We start from the raw sequence: 17,971 nt of genomic DNA, 5'->3' as shown, positions 1-17,971 counted from the left end.
AGAGCGCTTAACAATAAGCTTTTGATTATGTTGAATAAGTTTATTGTCATAATTATAATTACCTAAAGTATCCAGTAAGGGACATTACACTTTTAGTTACAGCTTGATTTTCAAATAAAATATTCATTTCCAACTGCTGTAATTTATGACATTTAATTCACTGAGTTCAGAAATTTTAAGGAAAGGATAAAAATTACCACAGAGAGAACTCCATTATTATAATAAGGAATAGGTTTTTTAAGACACTTATAATTCTCTCTGAGGAATAAAATTAGTATACATTAGTTGATGCTCTTCAGTGGTAAAATCACCAGTGATCAATTATTATATAACAAGCTGAAACATAATACTACTAGGAAAAATATAAACAGACCTTTTTCTAGTCTTCCACTTAATATAATATAGGCAGGTCCAGGTTAATATCAAATATAAACATTAGTATATAACACAAGAATGACCCTAACAAATTAAATCCATTTTGGCCCCAATGTTATCTCTCTTCTAAAGGAAAAAAATTCTAGCAGATTCCTGGAGTTATGCAAGTGTTACTATGTTTACAAATATAAACTTAGGTTTAAGTTTTTGATAGGTCTTATCTATCTGTAAAGCCAAAACAAATCACAAATTTAAGTTTTAATAAAAAAAAACACTGCTAGCTCAAAAACATTCAAATTAAAAGATATTTGTCATGAAGAATATTTTTCTGAAATTAAGGCAACAGTATACACATGGACCTGATGCATTAGAGATGCTCTGTGCTACCATGAGTTGCTGGTGATTTATTTCACCCATTGTTTTTCTCTGTTTAAACTGCTTTAAAACCTCAAATCTCTTTTCATACAGCGTACTATGATATCTCTTGGCTTTTACTTGTCATTAACACAATATTTACCCAGTTCAAACTGGTCTGTTATTAGCCCTTGTCACGTAAGCTGGTACTACCTGATATCAGTATGCTCTGAAATACTAATGAAGAATGAAGCACCAAAATCATGTGATAACACTCAGTTTTGTGATAGCTATGTAGATGATCAGACTATTGTAATGATTTTTTTTTAATTTTATCGGAGCAAAAACAAATTTGTAAAAATTCATATAAAGAGTTGGAACCCAAAAAAAAAAAAAAAGAGTTGGAACCCAGTTTGAGAAACACAGTCCATTTCTGAATGACCCTGGCCTCTGGGAAATGTTTAGTGTGCTGTTAAATTTATTCCTCATTGCGTGATACACAAAGCTTGCAATGTGTAACCTAAGAAACTCTGCTTCCCTTAATTATTTTAAAATTTATCTTCCTTGAATTTATCCATGCCAATCTTGAAACAATCTGTATTTTCACTTTACATCATCTCTCGTAGTAACAACATAAAGAAGTACTTGTATTTCTCTTATAGAGAACTTGCAGTTTAAAAGTTAGGACCCATGATTGTCATAAATTAGGTTTTAGGGAATAAGTCCTCTTTCACAATTTCCATATCTTTCATGATTTTATGGATTTTTTTCTGTTCCCTTTCTACTTTCATTTTATTAACTGAATATTTTTGTTATGCTTACTACATCAGTAAGGGTTCAATCAGGAGAGAGAAACCAGAGATTAATTTGAACAGGAAAACGTAACATCAAGAATAACTGTTACTTGGGATTGGAGTAACAGGAGATTGGCTAGTAAGAAGTAGAGAATACTCTAAAGAATACAGGAATAGCAGATAAAAGCAGCAGCCCCATCCCCTGGGCCATACCCAAGGAAGAGTCCCCTCTTTCAGGGCTTCCATCCAGACCTTGTTGGAGAGGATATGACTGTGAGACATTAGATGGTGGAGAAGTTGCTATGGTTTCTTGACAGTGGACCTGGCCAGATATCCATCCTCTAGAATGCTGGGGAAAAGCTGTCCACTGGAAGGTGTCTCACCAGAGGTCCTCTACCGCAAGTCTGCCCTAGAAGGATGCTGGTGGGGAGCTGCTGGCTATGGTGTATTGCAGGAACTGGCACTGAGGAATTCTCAAGCATCACAGGAGCCGGACACTGGGAAGGCCCCAAGGATGTGCTGCCAGAGCCTGCTGACCCAAACCAAAAAGCAGAACTCCTTCCTCCTACAGTGTCTCTCCAACAGCCATGATTGACAGAGCTTAAGATGGCAAAGGAAAATTATTTAAAGGGCCCAGATCCAATTTCACAGAGCAGAAATGGAGGGTAAATTTTGAGCTGAGAGGCAGAAAAGGAAAAAAAAAAAAAAACTAACAGGTTTGCCTTATCTTTAAAAGGCTCCTTCTCCAGATCTTTGATCATTGAGTCATATTTCTCTAGAGATTCTTCAACATGAGTGTGGAGTTGAGGAAGAAGTGCTTTAGAACCAAAAGTTCCTAGTTTTTTATATATATATATATTTTTTTTTTTTATTTATTATTGTATTGTTTAATTATTTTACTTTGGGGGTTGGGGGAGAGAGGTAGTTAGGCTTAGGAGGTACTAGGGATTGAACCCAGACCTCATGCATGCTAAGCATGTGCTCTACCACAAAGCTATACCCTGCCCCCCAAAAGTTCCTAGAAGTTCAACAACTCTGGGATTAACCTACTTAGAAAACTAAGAACATCTCATCTGGACCTGGCGATATCTCCCTCACAAGATATGGAAGAGGGGTAGGGTACAATATTGTCAGTGAAGGAGTTCCTAAACCCGTGTTGCCCCATACAAACGTTAGGTGTTATCTTTATCCTTCAAAAGTGCAGTGTTTAGAGGACACACAGTATAGTGGGTGTAGCTGCAGTGTGATATTGTAGAAAAATACTTTTGTGTTATATCTGGTGTCCCATCTTCCTTTGCCTCATATTTTATTGGCTCTTTCTTGAACCATAAAAACCTAAAGATCCAGTGTCACCAGGAAGCAGTTCACAGTGATCGCAAGATCTTTTACCTCCACTGTGGCTGATAACTCTCCGTCTCGTAAGGACAGCTCAGCCTACAGTTCTCTAAACTCATTGCTTTCCCTGTTATGCTCAAGGGGTTCTTCTTATGACTTGCATTTCCCAGAATAAGTATTATCTGCATACTCAAAATGTTCACCCTGTATGTCTTCCAGATAATTATAAAACTGGCGTTAGCCCCTGACCCTGAGGCTGCCTGCCACTCATCCTCCTTCATCTAGAGAAGGACCTCTTGTACTTATCATACCCTTCCCTAAGACAGTTTCCTATTCACGAATGAACATTCCTTTTGATTCAGCGGAGACTCATATTTCTAAACAGTTTTACTTCCGAAATCCTGTGAAGGACTTAAAACTACAAATAAATCATTTCCACTGATGCTCTCTTTTACACCCAGTTTCAAGTCAACCTTGAAATCACTTTTACCAGAGTCACTGTTTTTCACGTCAGTGCCTTACGTTTAGTGAAGCATTCCATAATCCTTGCAGTCAGCTGCTTTATTAAATGCCCTGCTATTACAGATTTCCCCCAGCCTGCCCACTACGAATTAAATCACTAGTTGGAGATACCCAGGGTCCTTTCCAAGGAACTTGATGTGGGTGACACTCTGGAATCCACTGTGACAGGGTGGCAGGGTTTGTTTTCACTAGAAAACTCCACTCCTGAGGAGGAATATTTTTGGTTCAGATTAGGGGAAGTTTGCCTTTTTATAATGTCTCGAGTACCTTGTACTCGAAGAGGAGGTTTGTCTTCTCTTTAGGAAAAATAAATGAGTGCTGGGAACTGGGTTATATTCGCCCCTACCCACCCCACGAGGATGTCAGCAAATGGTCTCACAGGACCCGGGGATGACTGAGTCCTCCTGATACTCCTTTTCCAGCACTCACAGCACTCCTGGTACAGGGAAACCGTGCACAGGAACACCCTGAACCTTGAACGGCCTGAGTGACACGTCTGGCCCCTGTGGTTTCTCCGGCTCTGGGTTTTGGTATGCGATCCTCTTCAAGCATGAAAGCTATTCTCCTTGTCTGACAGTCTCCCTGTTGACAATAGGTAGAACTGAAGAGGGTTGGTGTTGCCAAAATTCTGGCCAACTTTTAAAGATGCCAAGAAATATATGAGCCTGGACCGGATGGTTCTCACTCCAGAAGCCGTTTAGGTTCTTTAGAGAGTGTATCATAGAGGGAAGTGCCCAGGGAGTGGAGGAGAACATCTCTTCATGGATAGGAAACTTGCATGGAAACAGGCAACAGAGGATACAGATAAATGTGTGAGTACAAGTGTGTTGGGGATGTGGTGGGAAGAAATTAAGTTTCTTAGGTCATTCAGATACGTTCTTCCATGTCCAGCTGCGAATCTCTATTCTAGAAGCTAAAAAAGTCTCATGAGTATACATACAGTCTACTGTCTTACCCTCCTAATACCCCTACAAGACATTTTATTATGCTTGTTCTTAGCCCTAGGGAACTGTCTTTTCAATGGAATGTTCCTTCTCTCTTACACAGGGGATTTGTAGTAATTTCAGGTTTTGCCCTAGTGGTTTTCCTCCAAATCTTAGGAGTTTATCGTTTTTAGGTTTGTCTAAAGGAAAAGTAACATTCCCAAGCCCCTATCATTCAGACAGAAGGCAATGTATCACTTTCAAAGTTGCTCACTATAACATGATAAGAAAAATTTGAAAATAAGGTCTTGGCTACCATAAGATGTATAGACTATCAGATTTCCACCATGGTCCAGCCCCCTTCCCTGACTAGGTTTTGGACCAACTGAGTACGTGGTCTTCAAGAGTCTTGCATCCAGCTTCAACCTCCAGAGTGTAGCCAAATGGAATTCAGAAGCTGGTGCTCGTATCTTGAGAGGACACGCAGATCCATAAACCCTAAACCCAGTGACTTCAGTCTGTTTTGTAGTTTCTGCTGATCAGTGTCTCTGAACATTTAATAATTGGGCTTCAAAAACATATAGCACAATTATTCCTGTCATTGCTATAAGAATGGATGGGGTGGTTGGGTAGGAGTGGGAGGGGAAAATGAGGTCAGCTTTTGACTCAAGTCTGGGGTTGGCATTGCCACACAGCTTGTCAGCACACGCAGGCCTAGAAGATGACGGGAGTTGAGACGGTCAAGGCACCGGGGTTTTGAAGATTCATTCCTCTTCTTTTTCTTTCACCCAAACTTCTACTTAAAAATCTCTTTGGGAGGAGAACCAAAACTCTTCCCTGGTTACAGAAAGCCCAGTGGTGTTGGAAAAAAACAGGAGGATGGGTGTGGCAGCCCAGGCACCTAGGACGGCAGGTGATAGGTGTGTGTGTGTGTGCGCACACTCACGTAGACCACTGTGATGCCAAGCCTCCAACCCCCTCCTTGCTGAAATAGTGGGAAAGCACCATCATAGTCTGAATGTGTATAATATTTTTGTTTTTCCCACAGCACTTTTACAGATAATATTTTCAATGTACCCTGCAGTGCCTAGGACAGGCATCTTGATTTTTTTTTTCTAGAAGAAAAAGTTTAACAGAAATATACCAAAATACCCAAATCAGAAATGCTTTAGAATATGTTCCACAAAAGCAATATTTCTCACTGACTGAGGAAAGTACTATTTCCTCAATAGCAAAGATTCCTCAAAAAAAAAAAAGGCAATGGAAAGATTGGATGTGTATTATCTTCATTTCTACCATTTGGGGAAGGAGTAGCTAACTTGCTAAAGTTCAGGCAGTGGGCATTACTGGCATTAGAGACCTGATTTTCTGATCTCTTTCCATAGACCTCTATCTAGAGCTAGACATTCAGTTTATGATCAGTATGTGTTAGGAGTTAAAACCTTTACAATTTCTGCTTCATATTTTTACTCTTATTTTCCATTTGAAGATTTTTAACCTTAGAATGTCAAATAGTCATTTTTTATGCATGAATTGAGCACTGAACAAATTATGAAGCTTGCAAGTAAGTTTACTGCTGCAGTCAGTTAAGATGAACAATAAAATTAATCTAGCATTCATCTGATGCACAGGCATTGTTTTTACTACACTGTAAAGTGTGCCAATAAACATACAAAGGGCTGCCTATTGGCTTACAAAGTGTGCAGGGGGAGTGAACAACCCTAAGAGAAATTACAGGTAGAAAATTAAGGATTTGGTGGCCAGTTAAAATGTATCAAAAATCCAAAGATATTAAGCATGAATTAATAAGGATCAAGGTGGGGTCAGAGGCAAAGATGAAAAGGTTGGTCTTGAAAAATTTACCTATAAAATTATGCACATGTTTTAGGAAGCAAGAGATATCCAGGAAGGGCTGAAATTTGAATAGCCAGGGAGTATACAAAATAGCATTGTGAGAAAAACATACGGCCGGAGATCAAGAGATCATATATTCAGTCTAGACTGTCTCCCAGTAGTTGTGCGGCTTGTGCAAATAACTCCCCTCACCCCCAAATTATAATCCTCTCATCTTTGAAGTAAAGTCCTAATAAGGGCTACTCTTAATCAGACAAAGGAATGTAAAATCCCTGCAGTAGAAATTTGTTAAATGTATGTAGAACTATTCATGGTGATAATCTGTTCTAATCAATAAGAACAATTTTAAAAAGTTTTTTTTAAATAAGAATTTAAAATCCAAATATGTCAGAATTCACCATTACTGTTAGTAATGATGAGGTCAGTCATTCTAACATTTTGATTGTAAGATCATAAAATTATTTATTATGAAAATTTTTGGTTGTCCTGAAAATGCGTTTTCCAGTTTTAATACTAAATTCTTTTAATTTTGATTTTTCAAATTCCCTAGTACTCCCAATTTGGAAAAACAACCAAATGAAAATGGAGTATCAGTTCAGAATGAAAATTTTGAAGAAATTATAAATTTGCCCATTGGCTCTAAACCATCCAGATTAGATGTCACCACCAGTGAGACTGCGGATCTTCCTTTGAATCCAATCTTGGCCTTTGACGATGAAGGGACACTTGGGCCACTGCCTCAGGTAGATGGTGTTCAGACACAGCAGACAGCAGGTAAGCTTGCCTCAGACTCCCTTCAGTGATCACCATAAAGACGTACGTGTCCCCCAGAAGGGAATGAACCTTCTTCAAGGGACCGAACAAACCACATGGAAGGATTGTGCATGGGTCACAGAAATTGAATTTTCAGTTGGATTGGGCAACTTCTATCACCCCTCCCATTCTCCCACTCGGTGTAGAAACTCAGTCTGCAGCACCCACTGCGTATCCATGAGCCTCCTCGTGGAGCAGTGTACCCTGCATGGCCCCAGAGCGCATGCTGTCAGTGTCACTTAACACTTAGTGTTAAGACAGACCCGTGATGCCTCACCATAAGCTAGGGGCCATTGAACTCGTTCTGCCCACTGGAGAAAAGGTTTGGTTTTTATTTCATCTTTCTCAGCTCTTTGGATATCTAAAGACTGCCATTGTGTTCTCCCATCATTTTTCTCTTTTGAGTTTACCAACCTGGATAAATATTATTGTCCTTTTTAAATTTAATAAGATACATAGAGACAGTTTAGGTAATGGGACTGGCATTCCAAACTAGGAGCATGCTAAACCCAAGGGTCTTCCATCCCCTGTTGAGCAACTATCACTGCTGAAACTGCAGGTGGTTCTGTCATACCCTGTCTCTGGGACTCATGCTTAACCTGAAGTCTTTGTGCAAAAAGAACAATAACTTTACAGGACCCAAAGAAATAACGTAAAAAATGACCAACTCAGTGCTCATAGTAACTCAACAGCACAATCCCATCAGTCTCAAAAATAAGTGGGATACTTGACATGACATTGTAAAATGATTATAAATCAATAAAAAATGTTAAAAAAAAAAAAAAAGTAAGTGGGATAATCCAGCTCCATCTCTTTTCAAACCTCTTTGAATTCTTTCGACTTCTCTTCCCAACACATCACTTTCCTGTATTGACCAGCATCCGTCACCATCATGAACAGAGCCAGCCGAATTTGGGAGGTTTACATGAGTCATTAAAGAATTGTTTGTGATCAGATTGTTTTGTCTTTTAGGCTCCATCTGTGAACTTGTAACAGATATTTTCTTTAACCACTTTAACTGGTTGAAAAAGCCAATACTGAACTGTCTATCCAAATGAAGCTAGTCTTTTTTTTTCCCCCTTCAACATACTGATCTTGTGAGTGTAACTTCACTTTAGTGGTCTACTTTTCTAGATTGTAGAAGGAAGCGATGCGGCCTGACATTCTGACTCTTCTGCCTGTGAGAACACTCTGCTTACCCATGTGTTGGTGGAAACATTTCTACTTTGTCACGTCACAGATTCACAGAGACCATAGGAACATCCAGATGACTTCCTGTTGCATTTGCCAGGCTTTAAATCACCTTTTGATTGACCTGTCATTTCATCCTCACTGTTTCCCTCTTCCGTACCTTCTCTAGGAACAAAGTCCAGTGTCTGTGATATTATGTGGTGTTAGGGTTCTTTTGGTGCCATGACTACTTATCAACAAACATTTACTTAACCTCCAATATACGTTTGGAGCCCGAAGCATCAGGTACTGAGGATTCAAGATGAACGTAAAAGCCCTGACCTCAAAGAAAAGCACAGTTGACTTATTCAGTAGAGAAAAGTAAATGATATAGAGCCTAAGTTAAAGAAAAGGACTTTTTCCTATTAGTGGTAGAATTCACTTAAATATAAGAACATGGATCCTAATAAAACTGCCTATTCTTACATGAGACAATGTCTATATAGAAGCATGGTAAGGCTTTAGGAATGTAAGACATTACGATAGTATTCTTTTGAGATTTTAAATGTCATATTAACCTGTTCTTTTTTCTGTCTCCTAATATAGAAGTTATATGAGCATTTCTTCTGAAGAACCAAAGCAGAAATTTAGTAAGAATTTCTACAATTAATGGAATTCCTTCCATGCTATAAAGGAGTATCCCCCTCCTCCAGTTTTCTAAGGATTTCTTGATCATCATTTTGAAAAGACTTTATTAAAACCAGCGAAAGACAACAGACTGGATAGCTTTTCTAATAATTTTTGCCAGTAGAGAAAAAGAAATGCTCCTCGTTCTTCAGTACTTTAAAATGGCTTTTTCCAGTGTGCTCCTTCTTAGGAAATCAATATTTTTCTGCATTCTCTAAAAGATGAGAGCATTTGACTATAAAAAGAGATGGGCTGAGTAGGCATGATTTTTCACATAGGTATTTTGGTCTTTAAAAGCTAACATGTAAAATTGGCACAAAAATTTTTACCTTTTACAGTATAATACTTGAAATATAAGTACCTCTTGGTTCCACAAGTAGAGTGAATAGGAGAGGTGTTTAAATTAAGCCTGTTTGTTTATGTATTACTACAACGCGCTCTGTTTGTAGAGGCAAACTATAGGCAGGTTACCAGGTTCTTGTAAATGCACCTTGTACATGGACATTCTGCAGACCCCGCCGTCCTGTTATTCTTGCATCTCTTTTTGGAAACGCATACTCAACAGTTTTAAAATGTGAAGAAAAAAAAGTTATTTTTTCAGAGCAAGAAAATAATTCACTGTCCTCTTAAATAATGTATTTATAAAGTTTTTTCAGATTAAAACTAATCAAAATAAATTAGAATAATGTGAGAACACTGCAAAATTTGATTTATGGGATGCATTCCTGTGTCACCATGAGAGAATGTTGCCGATGATTCAGGGCTATTTCTGAAGTCTCTTTATTGCTGCTGTCCCCAGTGATGGTGGGACTTATCTTTGCCTTACCTGATCACAAATTATATGGGGGACGGGGGGGAGATTAAGATTTAGTATTTCTTTAAATAAAAAAAGAATTTGGTTTTGCTCGTTTAAGAGCAATGAAAAAGTGACAGAATGTTGACTGTTTAGCACCCAGGACACTACAGGATACCTTCCCGAAGGCCCTCGTTCTGCGTTGCATCCATGAGCTTTCACCTTTCATTCTTCTTCTTCACTTTTGCTGCTGAGCTTAGCTGTATAAACCTGAACTTTCATTTGATAATATAAATTCAATTTTATTTTACCATTCGAAGGAGAGAGAATATTGAGGGAACACATTTTTATTACGGAGTGTTAAAAAAAAAGGTAAACTTCTGCCACTAGAGTGTGTTTTAGTAAAAGAGGGATTAATTAACCTACTAGATTGAATGAGAAGCTATTCATTTATTGGACTGTTTCCTTACAATCCAAGCATATTGTCTTTAGTAACAGCTGTAATTTGTTAAAACATTAATTTTGGGTTTTTCCCTAATCTGAGTTGTCCATGTACACATAGTCATATTAAAAAAAAAATGTGTTCAACCAAATTGGGTTTTTTTGTTTAAATCGACCTAGCGTGAAACATCAGATGTGTTTGACATAGTTTTTCTTTTAGGTTTCTTTATTGTCATACCTTCACTTAAGTTGATTCTTAATTTTTCAACTTATTCTTCATTTAACCTCAGTCAGCTTCCTCTGAACAGGCATACAGAATAGGTTTATTTAAAATTGAGAGCAATAGTTCTGTTTTGGCTAGGTTTTCCTTTTTTTTTTATTTATTTATTTTTTTTTACGTTGAGCATTCACTACGCAAAACTGAAAGCCTTCTAAGTAATCAAATTTTAATTAGAAGTGGTAGAAAATTGTTAACTATATTTTGTTAGTGACACTGGCAGAGGATGACCTTGATCTTTACAGTGGCTAGATTGCTTTCTGTCTAGCCTTTGAAGATCAGTATTCGCCTGCTGATGTAGAAGAGGTGCTTAATAGGCACTACATTAAGGGAAATTCTCAGGGATCAAATATGACCCTCTCCATGGAATGAGGGTGAGTGGGCTTTTAGTTTCCTTTTCCATACCACTGCAGTCTGTTCTAGGTCAGTTTAGTGACCCATCACAAGTTCATTTGGTAGATAACCACCAGCTTTTACTTGGAAGGTAAGGCTATATGTTTCCTCCTACATAACCTCACCACCTGGTGGCATATTTATAATAAAAGCAAATCTGAAAGAGTTCTCTCACATGCACAAAGATGTATTCACAAGCAGGGCCCTTAGAAAGCTTGGGAAAGTTCTTTTCTGATCCTAACCCCATAAATACCTTGACTGACAGGACAGCAGTGATATTCTGAAGGCAGGATTAGGTAACCCAATGGATCAGGCAACACAGTCTTCAATGGGTGGGCTGGGGGAAGGCACAGGCACAGAGTTCTAGACCTGCAATACTAACAAAAGTCATGAGCTTGTAGCATCTGCCATGTTGTTATATAACTCATCTCGTGCATTTTCCCCCTTAAAATCTTTCTAGACAACCACTTACCTTTCAAGCGCCATTCACTAATGAAAAATTACTAACATTCCCTTATGCTGATTAACACTGGAATAGATTTCGGTGATAATGTTTAAAGCCACCAGATTGGGGTCCTTCAAATTCTGCCTGGCCTACCCCCAGGGTAAGATTAAAGTTAAACTATACATACACAAATACATCAAATTTTATACTAAAGCATTTTGAAGTAAATTATTGCATATTAAAATAAACAGGCACCAACAAATTCTCCCATCTTTTGCATTCTTTTTTTTTTTTAACTAATGGAAATTACTCAACTATTGGCCTACATTTGTTCTGTGCATAGAAATTAAAAGGCATGATGAAATGGCTACCTTAGGTTAGGTTAGAAAAGCAATTTTTTTTAATGACTTTGTAAGAAACATGTCCCTAACCTCACAGTCCCCCATTCCTGTTTTTAATCTTTGAACACCTAAGCCTGCTTAAAAATGCTCTAAGTTGTCATTTTCTCACATCCTTTGCACTTCATTGGTTTGGGGGAGGCTTTCTAAAGTCCAGGAGTTGGAAGAGAAAAGGACCAGCTGTGAACGGAGATGCAATTTTAAGTTTGTTACAATTTTTTTGCTTGCAACTCTTTCCTTAGTGGCTGTTACTTGGGTCTTTATGTTGGTAGTTTTCATTATTATTTTAAAGATCAAAAGTAATTTTAGAAAATGACAAAAATTAGAGAATATTAAAAGCAGCAAGGGAAGAGCAACAAATAACATACAAGTTAAGTCCCATAAGGCTATCAGCTGATTTTTCAGCAGAAACTCTGTAGGCCAGAAGGTAGTGGCACAGTATATTTAAGATGATGAAAAAAACCTACAACCAAGAATACTCTACCCAGCAAGGTTCCCATTCAGATCTGATGGAGAAATTAAAAGCTTTATAGACAAGCAAAACCTAAGAGTTCAGCACCACCTAACCAGCTTTATGACATATGTTAAAGGAAATTCTCTGGGTGAAAAAGGCTGCAACTAGAAGTAAGAAAATTACAAAATGAATGAGGTAAACATACACTAAAGGTAGGAAATCATCTACACACAAAGCTAGTAGGGAGGTCAAAAGACAAAAATAGTAAAGTCATCTATATCCACAATAAGCAGGTAAGGGATACACAAAACAATTAGATAAAAAATATGACATCAAAGACAATCATTTTGGGAGGAGAATACAAATGCTGGATTGTTAAAAAGCATTCAGCTTAAGAAATCAACAACTAAAATATCACATATAGAGAGAGAAATTGCTATATATAAACCTCATGGTAACCACAAACCAAAAATCTGTACGAGATACACAAAAAGAGAAAGGACTAATGACATTGCAATCAACTATAACATTTTTTAAAAAGAGAGAAAGGAATTCAAACATAATACTAAAGATAGTCATCAAAGCACAAGAGAGCAAAAGAAGGGGGAAAAAAGACCTACAAAAATGAACCCAAAACAATTAACAAAATGGCAGTAAGAGCATACATATCAATAATTACCCTAAATGTAAATGGACTAAATGCTCCAATCAAATAACATTGACTGACTGAATGGATGCCAAAACATGTATATGTATGCTGTGTAAGGAGACTCATTTCAGATCTAGAGACACAGACTGAAATTTGGGGATGGAAAAAGGTATTCCATGCACATGGAAATCAAAATAAAGCCAGAGTAGCAATACTTACATCAGATAAAATGAACTTTAAAAGAAAGTTTGTTACAAGAGACAAAAGACACTACATGATGATCAAGGGATCGATCCAAGAAAAAGATGTAACAATTGTAAATATACATGCACCCAACAAAGGAGCAGCTAAATACATAAGGCAAACATTAATGGATATAAAAGGAGAAATCAACAGTAACACAATAATAGTAGGGGACTTTGACACCCCACTTACATCAATGGACAGATCATCCAGATTGAAAATCAATAAGGAAACATGGGCCTTAAATGACAAATTAGACCACATGGAATTAATTGATATTTATAGCGTATTCCAGCCAAAAGCAGCAGAATCCACATTCTTTTCAAGTGTACATGAAACATTCTCCAGGATAGATCACATGTTAGGCACAAAACAAGCCTTGATAAATTTAAGAAAATTAAAAACATAACAAGCATCCTTTACAACCACAACACTACAAGACTAGAAACAAACTACAAGAAAAAACTGTTAAAACACACACACGCACATGGAGGCTAAACAATATGCTACTTAACAACCAATGGGTCACCGAAGAAATCAAGGAAGTAAAAAAAATACCTAGAAACAAATGAAAATGAAAACATGACAATCCAACACCTGTGGGACAGAGCAAAAGCAGTTCTAATGGAAGTTTATAGTGATACAAGCTTACCTCAGAAAACAAGAAAAATCGCAAATAAAAAACCTAATCTTACATCTAAAGAAACTAGAGGAAGAACAAACCCCAAATTTAGTAGAAGGAAAGAAATTATAAATATTAGAGCAGATAAATAAAAGAGACTTTAAAAAAAATGGAAAACATCAATGAAACTGAAAGCTGTTTCTTTGAAAAGATAAAATTGATAAACCTTTAGCCAGACTCACCAAGAAAAAAGGAGAGAGGGCCCAAATCAATAAAATCAGAAATGAAAAAGAAGTTAAAACCAACACCACGGAAATACAAAGAATCATAAGAGACTACTCTGAACAACTATATGCTAAAGAAAATGCACATAGAAATAAGTGAACAAATTCTTAGGAAGGTACAATCTCCCAAGACTGAACCAGGAAGAAATTACCAGGGCTGAAATTGAATCAGTAATTTTTTAAACTCCCAACAAACAAAAGTCCAGGACCAGATGGCTCCCCAGGTTATTTCTACCAAACATATAGAGACTTATAACATCTATCCTTCTGAAACTATTCCAAAAAATTGCAGAGGAAGGAACACTTCCAAGCTCATTCTATGAGGCCAGCATCACCCTGATACCAAAACCAAAGGTATCACAAAAAATGAAAATTACAGGCTAATATCACTGATGAACATAGATGCAAAAATCCTCAATAAAATACTAGCAAACCGAATCCAGCAATACATTAAAAGGATCATACACCATGATCAAGCGGGATTTACCCGAGGGACATGGGGATTTTTCACTATCGCAAATCAATCAGTGTGCAATACCACATTATCAAATAGAAAAATAAAAGCCATATGATCATATACAGATGCAGAAAAGGCTTCTGATAAAATTCAGCATCGACTTATGATAAAAACTCTCCAGAAAGTAGGAATAGAGGAATCATACCTCAACATAATAAAGGCCATATAATGCAGACCCACAGCTAACATCATACTGAGTGGTGAAAAGCTGAAAGCATTTCCTCTAAAATCAGGAACAAGACAAGGATGCCCACTCTCACCATTTTTATTCAACACGGTTTTGAAGTTCTAGCTGCAGCAATCAAAGAAAAAGTTATAAAGAAACCCAACTTGGAAAGGAAGAAATAAAATGTCACTATTTGCAGGTGACATGATACTATACATAGAAAATCCTAAAGATGCCACCAGAAATCTACTAGAGCTCATCAATGAATTCGGTAAAGTTATAGGATACAAAATTAATATTCAGAAACCTGTTGTATTTCTAGACACTAAAAATGAACCATCAGAAAAAGAAATTAAAGAAACAGTCCTATTTACGATAACATCAAAAAGAGTTAAATACCTAGGAATAAACCTACATAAGGAGGTAAAAAACCTATGATCAGAAAACTGCAAGACACTGATGAAAGAAACGGAAGACAACACAAACAGATGGAAAGATAAGCCATGTTCTTGGATTGGAAGAATATTGTTAAAATGACCATACTACCCCATGACCATTCTACCCAAGGCAGTCTACAGGTTCAATGCAATATGCACTTGGAAAAGAATCTGAAAAAAGAAAATACATATGTATGTATATGTATAACTGAATCAGTTTGCTGTACACCTGAAACTAACATTGCAAATCAACTACACTTAAATAAAAAATTTTAAAGGGATTGCATTGCAACAAACTAGTGAATATAACAAAAAAGCAGACTCACAGAACAAACTAGGAGTTACTAATGAGGAGAGAGAAGTGAGGAGGGGCAGTATATAGGGGTGAGAGATTGAGAGGTACAAATTATTAGGTATAAAATAAGCCGCAGGGATATACTGTCCAACACAGGGAATGTAGCCAATATTTTGTGATAACTATGAATGGAGTGTAACCTTTGGAAATTGTCAGTCACTATGTTGTACATCTGTAAACTTGTATAGTATTATACATCAACTGTATGTCAAAAAAAATAAATTAAAATTAAAAATAAAGCAATTTTAGGAATTACTGCCAAGATTAATAAAGTTCAAAAGAAAGAGTTTTAAATCACTGTTTAAAAATATACACTTGGGAAAGAATCTGAAAAGAAAATATATATGTATGTGTATGTATAACTGAATCTCTTTGCTGTACACCTGAAACTAACATTGCATATCAACTACACTTTAATAAAATTTTTTAAAATATATACACTAAAAATATATTAGGATTGACAATCACTTTTAAACTGTTGGATCTCAAACACCTTGCCAAAGATTAAAGGGAGAGGGTTAGAAGATGGGGATAACATTGGAAGCCACTGAGTGGTTAAGAAATGGTAGCATTAGACGGGTTTGAATACTAGGTCTGCCACTGGTGAGTCGTGAGGCTCAGGAATTTACCTGCATTCTCCTGGTCTGGATTTCCATAATGCTCATCTCAGCGGGTTGTCTCAATAGTTATCAGGGGTGAATTAAATGAGAGTAAAGTACCCAGTAACTGTTCGATGTTAACAAGTTCTTTGTCTCCAGTTTGAGATGCCTGTGGTAACCAGAGTCTCTAGCCAGGCAGCAGGAAACTGCCCAGGAGGTGGGGACTTATTTGTTTTTCTAATAGTGGCCTTGAGTCTTTTTTTAAATTGAAGTATAGTTGATTTACAATATTGTATTATTTTCTGGTGTACACATTAGGTTTTTTTTTTTTAACGTGTTCATTCTAGGTGTTATACCAAGCAAGCTAAACAGATGTGAACTCATTTCTCTACAACAGTATTAACAAGTTTAGAGTTTCTCATTATTTTTGAGTTACCATATTGCTATATAATTTCATAATCACTCCTCCTCCCTCTGCCCCTCCCAAAATGTTTTCCTTCCAAAAAGAACCACTTTACATTTTTAGGTATTTGGAGGCCCTTCTTGACACCACTTGATACAATTAGAGTTATATTGTTTGGTACAAAGTTGGGGGAGAGTAAATATTGCTCCAGAAGTTACTGTCAGCGTGGGCCAACCCTCAGGAGGTGCTTTAGGAGGCTGGAGCAACACGGAGAAATTTCTAAAGCAGTTGCTGAGAGGACAGTTAGGCAAATCATGTTCAGAATGTATCTAATGATTCCTTTTCCTCCCCAAATAGTGTTGTCTTACCAAAAGAGCTCAAAGAAGAGATAGACTAGGAAAGCAAGAATTTGGCCCTTGTTGGATTTGAGGGTCAGGAAGGGCACCCCTGAGTGTCTTCTATTGCTCAGTCTGGAGTCCTCCTTCCCCTTCAGCATGGTTGACAGGAGTTTGCCTCTTCGCTGTGAGCTGCACCTGCCCTCTGCTGTTGTTACATTGCCAACTGACTGAGAACCTCTGGCTGGAATGTCAGTGTCCCAGACTTTTGGATGTTTGGAGTTAATTGGGGGAGGGTTGGAAAAGGTAAGTGGGGAACCACCATCAGTGACGGACATCACATTGCCAAGGTAAGATTGGTGAAAATAAAATGGCTCTCGAAGCCACTGTCAGTGGCCCATTCCCTAGGGCCACCCATGCACAATGAAGTATCTGAGGAAACATCTGGGAGAAGGCATGTGCCTTCTCCCTGGACTGAGCTCCTGTCATCCATTGTGGCAGTGGCTGGATGATGCTCCTTTTTTTGGTTGTCTTTTCTTCCTTGTCTCACTTCTGCATTCCCTTACAGGAGTTCCCTTCACACCCAGGTAGACTACGGGCACTCAAATCCTTGCCACAGGGTCTGCTTCCAGGGAAACCAGAACAAAGGGTGTAGTGCTAAGGTCTACAGTCATACGTTTATAAAACAAATAACATCTCATCTTCTAAAAAGAGCTTAGCTCATGTTCTTAAATGAATGAAGAAACTTAATTTGGAAAACCCACTCTAGTGTTCTCATTCTCATTTTGTCACGTAAGACACCAGTGAGGGGAAACGTTTTCAGCATAATTCAATTCTTCCTGGATATAAATTATCAGTAGGGAATGTGCTGTAACTTCTGGGTGGATACAGGCCTGTGATCACCGAAGTATTTCCCTCATTATTTTCCCTACTCATTGTGTTTGGGCTATGGGCTCCCAGCTGTTGAATTCTGTTTTCTTACCTTTGTACTTATATCCGAGGTCCTTTTGAGAGAGGTTTCTCCCCTTCACAGTCCTTCAGGCCTCTCAGGGTGGGACCACTCCGAACCCCCATAGCACTCTCTGTGCTGCTGTTACCAAGTTCAGGAGAGTTAGAGTATTAAATTTGTAACATTTTCTGAAAGAATCTAAAAAAAAAAAATCTAATAACCTTTCTAACAATGTGGTAAACTCAGAATCATATTACTTTTTCAAAAAAATAAATTGCCACTGTTACATACACAAATTAGTTACCAAACCAAAAAAAAATCCACCTGGTAGCTAAAAAATGCCATTTTAAAATGATCTAACAATTTTTTTAAAAAAAATATTAA

The 17,971-nt window shown here is 37.4% G+C and overlaps 1 protein-coding gene across 2 annotated transcripts in view; it reads left to right on the top strand.

The window, feature by feature from the left end:
* Positions 1–10,213, top strand: part of MAP7 (microtubule associated protein 7) — a 156,361-nt gene extending 146,148 nt beyond the window's left edge. For both annotated transcript variants that reach the window (XM_072965909.1, XM_072965910.1), the window contains exons 17-18: positions 6,708–6,931; positions 8,747–10,213. In XM_072965909.1, the coding sequence (XP_072822010.1) occupies positions 6,708–6,931; positions 8,747–8,757 (235 nt within the window). In that variant the 3' untranslated portion in view covers positions 8,758–10,213. The remainder of the gene's footprint in view (positions 1–6,707; positions 6,932–8,746) is intronic.
* Positions 10,214–17,971: the final 7,758 nt, after the last annotated feature.

The sequence above is a fragment of the Vicugna pacos genome, chromosome 8 (genome assembly GCF_048564905.1).
Source record: "Vicugna pacos chromosome 8, VicPac4, whole genome shotgun sequence".
NCBI classification, from domain to species: Eukaryota; Metazoa; Chordata; class Mammalia; order Artiodactyla; family Camelidae; genus Vicugna; species Vicugna pacos.
This window is presented reverse-complemented; position numbering and strand designations above follow the sequence as displayed.